Genomic DNA, 8,395 nt, shown 5'->3' on the forward strand with positions numbered 1-8,395 from the left:
CCCTTTAAAAAGCTTGCCTCCCCTTTTTCATGAATTACGGTAGCGTTTTTATCACATGACCATGGAGAGTTAAAGAACCAGGAAGTGAATGCTTTCGCCGAGGTGTTTACAAAACAATCTAGCTTGGGTCGTTACTAGGAGGCTTTCAGTGGATTTTAACAAATATTTGGGAGAGGCTAATTTCTAGAAAATGGCAAAACTACAGCTTTTGAATGCTTACCTCACCGAGCGGTTAATGGTGGCTGTAGATGAGATACTGGAGGTTGTTGGGGGGACAGTGTCAGAATTCGAGGAGGAGACTGCCCGGACGAAGAGAGAGAATGAACTCCTAAAACGAAGGCTACGAGAAGTTGGACTCGACACGGGAACGGAGTGTTCAGCAGGTGATGATGCAAATGGCTCATTGTCTATTGTCAAAAAAATCGGACCTCTCCTCATCTCCTTTATTTGCACTCATCTGAGAAAAAAAAGACATCTGCTGCCCATACTGTTTTCACCTGTCAATTCTTTCACTGAGTGTATATAAAGGGGAGGTGATGCAGGTTTTTCTAGAAGATTATGATATGGGGCATTTGGACAGTCTCAAGCCTTGTAGATCACCACATTACACAAACAAGCTCATCCTACAGAATGCTTGAGAACTCGTGTCTGGGTCGTTGCTTCTGTAGTTGTTTAAACTTAATCAATCTGATTTGTTTCTCTTTTCTGTCTGTTTGTCGGTATGTCCGTCTGTCCATCCAGTCTCGACCAGGCCTGTTTCTATCTCTGTGTCTGGGCAGCACCAGTGGAGCGCCGACCAGGGTCCAGACCCTGAGTCTACACACACCCAGAACCACATGGTAATGAGCCAGGATGAGATGCCTGCCACACATAGCCAGCTACCCACAGACTGGAAGAGTCTGTGTAACTCTCCATGTACCCTGTCCTCACAACAGACCGATACGTCGGCTACCACCCCAGTAGTAGCTCCATTGACTTCAGCGTCCGTGAAAAGGGACTTGGACGAAGAAGACGACCAGCATCTCCTTCCCTCTGCAAATCCCTTCAGCAGCACATCATGCCCCGTGGACAGAGTGGTTTTACGCTATAACTCTGAGGGCATCAAAACAGAGCCTAGTGATACTAGCCCTACTGACTTGGGGTCAGTATCTGCTCAGATGGGGTATGGTGAACTAAACCCCAGTTCGGACCCTGGACCAGCCACTGTTGAAACCAGGTACACTGTCTCAGACCTGAGCGCTGACCTGGAGTCAGTGGTTGCAGAGAGCAGCAGGTATGGTGCCTCCACTGCCTCGGGCGTCCCCACTGACCTGGTATCAGCTAGTGCTGACATGATCCCAGACGGCTTTTTCCGTCAGATTGGCAGCGATGGTTGTGTAACAACAGGGCCAGAACAAGACTTTGGGGACGCCACCACCACCAGTAGCGTAGGTCCCTTGACCTCCCAGTTCTACCCGGGTCAAACCAGACAAACAAATAGATCAACAAATAGGTGTCATCAACAAATAAACAGGTCCACAAACAACAGGGGTCAACAACAAACTAACAACAGGGGGGATCAGAGGTCCCACCCGTGCCCTCAGTGTGGTAAGATATTCAGTCACGTGTCACGCCTCAAGATCCACCTCCGCATTCACACAGGGGAGAAGCCGTACGTTTGTGCACTGTGTGGCAAGCGATTCAACAACGATGGCACACTGAGGAACCACCGGCGTGTTCACACGGAGCTGCGTCTGTACGGCTGCCCTGTCTGTGGCATGAGCTTCAAGGACGCCTACACGTGTAGGAAGCACCAGCGTGTTCATAATGGATTGCGGCCTGCCGGAGGCTGGGCCCACACCTGCAGCTTGTGTGGCAAGGCTTTCAGTGAGGCGGCTAAGCTGACCAAACACATCAGGACTCATGTGTCAGTCATTGGATGAGGGCAGTACGACCTATAAAGGCTTTTTATAGCAATCATAAAGGATTTATAAGCACTGTATAAATGCTTCACATATAATCTATAAGCGAATGTTATACACTATAAATGGTGTATAAAGGGTGACATAACAATTCCCACTAGGGTTTATTGCCAAATGTAAGTTAATAGACCATTTCTAGATTATGACTTACACTTATGATTTGTAAAGCCTTTAAGTAGTGCTATATAAAGCCTTTATTGTACTTTGCAACGGAGCTCCCAAGTGGCGCGTTGTGCTCAGGCACTTCACCCGAAGTGCAGAGGGGCGTCACTACAGCCAGCCATGACCGGGAGTTCCACGGGCGGTGCACAATTGGCCTAGCACTGTCCGGGTTAGGGGAGGGTAGGGTTGGCAGGGAATTCCTTGTCTTAACTTGCTCTAGCGTCATCTTATGGCGGACTGGGCGCCTGCATGCTGACTAGGGTCATCAATCGAACAGTGTCCCGTCCAACACGTTGGTCCGGCTGACTTCCGGGTGTGTATAAGAAGCAGCGTGTTTGTCCAATCCTCACTTCTCCCGAGCCCGTTGGGGAGTTGCCGCAATGAAACACAATTGGATACCACAAAAATGCTTTCATTTCTAAACGGTAAATAGATATGTATGAAAATCTCAAATCCAAAATGCTGGAGTATAGAGACAAATATGATTTTTTAGCTTCACTGTCCAAATACATATGGAGGGGAGTGTAGGACCATGGCTGCACCAGCTTCAACGGGACATGCCTCTGTGTGCTCTGTCTGTGGCAGATAGTGAGCATCCCGCATCTGATTATACAGTCATCAGCGAACCCACAAGCAGTAGTTGAAGTCATCATCAGATGTGATGGACTACCTTAAGCAAGCATCAAGTGTGTGTGTAGACTTTTTAAAATTTGTACTGTGCGTGTGTTTTATTGTACTGTATGCGCGCAGTGCATGTTTGTTTGTGCACCGGCCCGTCCAAAGGGCAGCGGGGCTCAGTCTGTTACAGGGAGGTTATTGACTTTTGCTGTGTTGTAGTATTGATCCACTTCCTGCTTGTGACTCTGGGGGTGGAGCCTGCTGACCTTAGAGACTGCAGAGGATGAACCATGGGTTGAAGACATTGGTGTCAAACACAATTCCTGGAGAGCCGCAGTCAGTCTTTTTTAAAGACAGAAAACAAGCAATGTTTTTAGGGTCTGATCTAAACCTGCAAGAAAAGCCGGGGTCATGTTCACTTGAAACCATTTGAACTTGTCCAATAAGAGTCACTGATTCATTAAGTAAAAGGGAGGAACCCACAGACACTGCAGTGGACGGAAGGACTGGAGTTTTACTCATGTGGTTTAGGAGTCCAAAAATACATTCCTTACCCCAGGATATGTCACAAGGTGACTACACAGGAACATTTAAGGAAAAGGAGCACCCCGTGTCTGCACTGATCTGAGAATTTTATTTTGGAAAACAAACCAGCTTAGGATGCCTTCATTAGAGTCTCACCATGGTCTCTGATAGCAAGTGCTCAGACTTCAAGACTTATTGTGGCGCTGATAGTTCAGAGTCTAATGTACAGTAAATGTAATTATTTTTAAATGTGTGTTGTTGTAGTCATGTTTCCAGTTGCCTTTCATTTAAAAGTTTGTCACATAAAAAACAGCAGCGTCTTATTGTTGCTTGATACTTGTTCTGGGCAGTTGAAAATTGGTTAATGCTATCCGGAATCCTTGGGACGTCCCTAACTTTACCCTTACCTAATCGTAACCATTTTAAATTTCAACTTCAATGAGTTAATGTTAGAGTTGGGATATCTGAAGGATGCAGGATAGCAAGGACCGTTGAACATGGTCAGAGGGTTTGCTAAATTACTCAAATGTGAAATTGAACCACCAGGGGGTAGGAGTGAGCTATTTTACTGTTCAGTAGTACTGAGTGAGTACTGGATTTCCCTCAGCCAAGCCATTTCACAAAATAGAAACCAAGTCAGACTTATACAGTAGTGCATTCCACATGTATTTTCATATTGTACACAAAACACCTGATATAAATGTAAGAACCTTTGGTTCCAATGTAACCAATTCTTCCTTTGGCCGCCTCTCCTTCCAGTTCTCTGCTGCCAATGACTGGAACGAACTACAAAAATCTCTGAAACTGGAAACACATCTCCCTCACTACCTTTAGCTTTAAGCACCAGCTGTCAGAGCAGCTCATAGATTACTGCACCTGTACATAGCCCATCTAGAATTTAGCCCAAACAACTACCTCTTTACCTACTGTATTTATTTATTTATTTTGCTCCTTTGCACCCCATTATTTCTGTCTCTACTTTGCGCTTTCTTCCACTGCAAACCAACCATTCCAGTGTTTTTAGTTTTTATTTTACTTGCTGTGTTGTATTTACTTCGCCACCATGGCCTTTTTATATTTTTATTTATTTATACATATATTTGTTTGCCTTCACCTCCCTTATCTCACCTCACTTGCTCACATTGTATATAGACTTATATATTTTTTTCACTGTATCATTGACTATATGTTTGTTTTACTCCATGTGTAACTATGTGTTGTTGTATGTGCCGAACTGCTTTGCTTTATCTTGGCCAGGTCGCAATTGTAAATGAGAACGTGTTCTCAATTTGCCTACCTGGGGCCTGTTGCACAAAAGTAGAATTAAGACATCCGGGATAAATGACTCAGCCGAGCTCAATGAAGCCAAAACATGTGCGTCCAGGCTTAATTGGTTGCACAAAGACCAAGCCAGGATGAGCAGACACGGATTCATTAAGCCAGGTGAAACCAATCCTGGATAGGTGCGCGCTCACGGCTCACTCAAATAGACCCCGCCACAGATCACAGATTAACTGATTTACCATGGCAACTAGAGCCGCGTACTTTTCCCCGTCGGAAGCACAAATCCTCATGGAGGCATACGAGGAGGTAAAAGATATAATTAAGAAGAAAGGCAACACCGCCACAGTGATAAAGCAAAGAGAAAAAGCGTGGCAAAGTATTGCAGACCGCCTGAATGCGTAAGTAGTGCACAATTACACACTCACCGCTCCGCTGAAACATCACAATTACAATTCAAATATTTAATTCACATCTCCAAAAATGCAGTTGTACTGTAATTATGAAACGGTTAAATTTTTAATTGAAATGCACTGCAGATATGAGTGAAATTGTGTAAAGTAACTCCATCACACTGTATAAAGCTATGATACATTTTTTGATATTTTTACTGAAAACAAGACAAAAATACCAAGTAATTTTTTGCAGTGTGACTCCATTAAATGTGTGTGTGTGTGTGTGTGTGTGTGTGTGTGTGTGTGTGTGTGTAGATTAAACATGAACGGGCCAAAACGGACATGGCAGCAGGTCAAAATCAAATACAAGAACATTCTGCAGAATGGTATGGTCCCTGACTAATATTTAACAAAGCACAAGCATATATTGTACCCAGAAGGTGCCTGCTCACACATTGTCTGTACTGTTTTAGCAGTGAAAAAGAATACCCACAGACAAGGCACGGGTGGTGGGTCACCAAAGGCTGACCTTACCCCAGCAGAGGACATGGCCTTGGAGCTAAATAAAGGCAGGCCCGTCTTAGAGGGGATCCCTGGGGGGAAAGAGACGAGCATAGGTTCCTCCCAAGATGCCACCCGCTTCATTCAAGGTATGTCCTTCCATCTCTACATGGGATACAACCACATTCATATTGAATCAATTTGGACTGTCTGACTTTGGTTTACCTATTGCCTTGCAGTGTCTGGCAGCACTGTGTTCCTGTTAGAGCCACCAGCACAAGCACCAGACGATGCTGATCCAGTGAGTACTCCATCAAAGGCATACTGTAGGCCTGGCATGTCTTGTCTACTAGCTTCAATATGAATCCGATTAAATGTGATAGGGTGAAGGCCCCAGTGCAGCAGCAACAGCACATGATGGAGACGATGATGAGGAGGAGACCATCTCTCTGGATTCCAGAAGGCATGAGGTATCATGTTAAGACTGTGAAAGTACTATTTACTCTACAATGGTGAGGAGTCCTCATCAAAATCAAAAAATCTAATTTCTTTTACAGGACCCAGATGCTATACAGTGGGAAAACCAGCCTGGCAACAGTGCGTATTAATAAAAGGACACCACATCCTGCCAAATTCCAGCTGCGCTAATTGTATTGTGTTCACAGAGCTCACAAGCTATCAGAAAGTTGTATGGCAACCACCTCCGGCGCCAAATAGAACTGGCAGACATAGACATTCAGTACAAGAAGAAAAAGATGGAAAATCTTGCACTGGAGTCCGAAATAAAAAAGAGGACAATTAGGAAACTGGACCTTGAAATAAAAAAACTTGAGAGGGAGGTGAGATATGCCTTCAATGTACACTGTATGCTAACTGTAACACAAATGTATTAATCATTATTTTTCTTTCCTCCCCCAGCTCCAAGAAGATGACACAGCTCAAAATAAAAATTAGGTATATTCTCGTAAAGTCAAGTGAGCCATGACATATGAGCTCTTATTGTGAGCACACAGGACGGTGGCATCTTTCTAAGGTTTTTTTTATTTTCCCAGCAATCAGTACAACCAAGTCATCGTTATAAGGCATCGCCCTCTTTTGCCCACCCCCCCAGCACCAGGTGTGGCCACTAGCCTATATGAAGGCCCAAAATTGTGTGTTCCTTTCTGCTCTGACAATGGCATGCCCATTCGTGCGAGATGTGGTGGATGAAGAAGCACTTGTGCTGAGGAGAGCCTTCAGGCGAGAAAGGGTCTTCAGGGACCGGTTGGACCCACTGGCCTTCCCTGATGACCATCTATATGAAAGATACAGGTTTTCTGCAGATGGCATCAGGTATCTATGCAGACTACTGGGTCCCAGGATTAAGCACCGCACTGCACGGAGCCATGCACTGAGTGTGGAGCAAATGGTTTGTGTGGCCTTGCGCTTTTTTGCTAGTGGAGCCTTCCTGTACTCAGTGGGGGATGCAGAACAGCTGAACAAGGCCACAATTTGCCGCACAATAAGGAGTGTGTGTCTGGCTATCAAAGCATTAGCAGATGTCTTCATCTCCTTCCCTGGCCACAGAAGACTCTGTGACATCAAAGAGGAGTTCTATAGGATTGCAGGTAAGAGGATCTACAAATTACAGGACAACTGTTAACACATAGTAGGATACTCATTACTTTGTGTGACAGGTTTCCCCAATGTCATTGGTGCAGTGGACTGCACACACATAAGGATAAAAGCCCCCTCAGGTGCCCATGAGGCCGATTTTGTGAATAGGAAATCCTTTCACAGCATTAATGTTCAGGTGAACATAACTTTTTGATATTGTCCATTGACGAACACTCTGCATTGCCAGTGATGTGCATTGATTGGTGTAATATTCCTCATCTTATGATTTCAGATGGTCTGCAATGCTGACTGTGTGATCAGCAATGTTGTGGCAAAATGGCCTGGCTCAGTCCATGACTCCAGAATCTTTCGGGCCTCTGAAATCTATCAGTGCCTATCACAAGGTAAGCCACACAACCCCTATTTATAACCATCATGGCTGTGTCAAGAATATCACTGTGTTTATGAGGTAGTAATGATGAGATTTTGTGTTGACAGGTGAATTCTCTGGTGTGTTGCTGGGAGACAGGGGGTATGGCTGCCAGCCTTTTCTCCTGACACCTTTCACAGACCCCCAGGAAGCACAGCAGGCCTACAACCATGCCCATGCCAGGACCAGGGCCAGAGTTGAAATGACCTTTGGCCTCCTGAAGGCACGCTTTCACTGCCTTCACAAATTAAGGGTCAGCCCTGTTAGGGCATGTGATATTACTGTGGCTTGTGCTGTCCTCCACAATGTGGCCTGCCTGAGGAAGGAGAGGGCCCCCAGAGTGCCACCAGCCATGGACTGGGACAATCCGGCAATCTTCCCTGATGACGACAGTGGTCGGCTGCTGAGGGACCAATATGTGTTGAATTATTTTAGTTAGTATGTGTGCTTTCAATTTTGGTTAAATATGTCCTGCGGTGGCAGAGGAATTTGGTTTTTTTTGGGTTCATTCTTTGACGAATTTGGCCTCTTATGATGTTTGTGCGGTATACTGTGTGTAATACAAGGCTGCAGGGAGGCTACTGCATCCATTCATTTGTCTGTTCAGTTGATGTGTATGGATTTGTCCTGCATTTATTTTAGTGTGCAGACATGCAGGGTGTGTTATATACAGACCTTTGAATGTGTATGTATCATTTTGTATAATATGCTTGGATTCTGTGCTTTCCATCTTGTAGAGTCACTGTGACTTCAGTTTCGAAAGGAGCTGATGGTTTACCTGCTTTGTTTTGTCCTTATTCAATAAAGGAACATAATGTTACACATTGTGTTTTTATATTCATATGGAATGTGTATTTGTTTATATGACAGAGTACTAGGGCCACACTGAAGAAAAAGGATAAAGTCATACATTTATGAGGCTGGTT

General features: G+C 44.8%; 1 protein-coding gene across 4 annotated transcripts; it reads left to right on the forward strand.

Moving 5' to 3' along the window:
- The first annotated feature begins 76 nt into the window (after positions 1–76).
- Positions 77–8,310, forward strand: LOC139577589 (putative nuclease HARBI1). Of its 4 annotated transcripts, XM_071404709.1 has the most exons (12): positions 77–383; positions 742–4,948; positions 5,258–5,328; positions 5,416–5,592; positions 5,683–5,744; positions 5,827–5,913; positions 6,001–6,282; positions 6,362–6,397; positions 6,496–7,050; positions 7,120–7,235; positions 7,332–7,443; positions 7,538–8,310. In XM_071404709.1, the coding sequence occupies exons 9-12, from the start codon at positions 6,579–6,581 to the stop codon at positions 7,906–7,908; spliced, it is 1,071 nt and encodes a 356-aa protein (XP_071260810.1). In that variant the 5' UTR covers positions 77–383; positions 742–4,948; positions 5,258–5,328; positions 5,416–5,592; positions 5,683–5,744; positions 5,827–5,913; positions 6,001–6,282; positions 6,362–6,397; positions 6,496–6,578; the 3' UTR covers positions 7,909–8,310. The 4 variants fall into 4 exon arrangements, with proteins under 4 accessions (XP_071260810.1, XP_071260809.1, XP_071260808.1 ...); XM_071404708.1 differs by lacking the exon at positions 7,120–7,235; XM_071404707.1 differs by having other exon boundaries at positions 6,001–7,050.
- The last annotated feature ends 85 nt before the right edge of the window (positions 8,311–8,395 follow it).

This window comes from Salvelinus alpinus, chromosome 6 (genome assembly GCF_045679555.1).
Source record: "Salvelinus alpinus chromosome 6, SLU_Salpinus.1, whole genome shotgun sequence".
Taxonomy (NCBI): Eukaryota; Metazoa; Chordata; class Actinopteri; order Salmoniformes; family Salmonidae; genus Salvelinus; species Salvelinus alpinus.

Coding starts and splice junctions, on each gene's coding strand:
- LOC139577589 (XM_071404707.1), top strand. CDS start 191: ATGGCAAAACTACAGCTTTTGAATGCTTACCTCACCGAGCGGTTAATG. Junction 384..741: donor GGGAACGGAGTGTTCAGCAG/GTGATGATGCAA, acceptor CTGTCCATCCAG/TCTCGACCAGGCCTGTTTCT.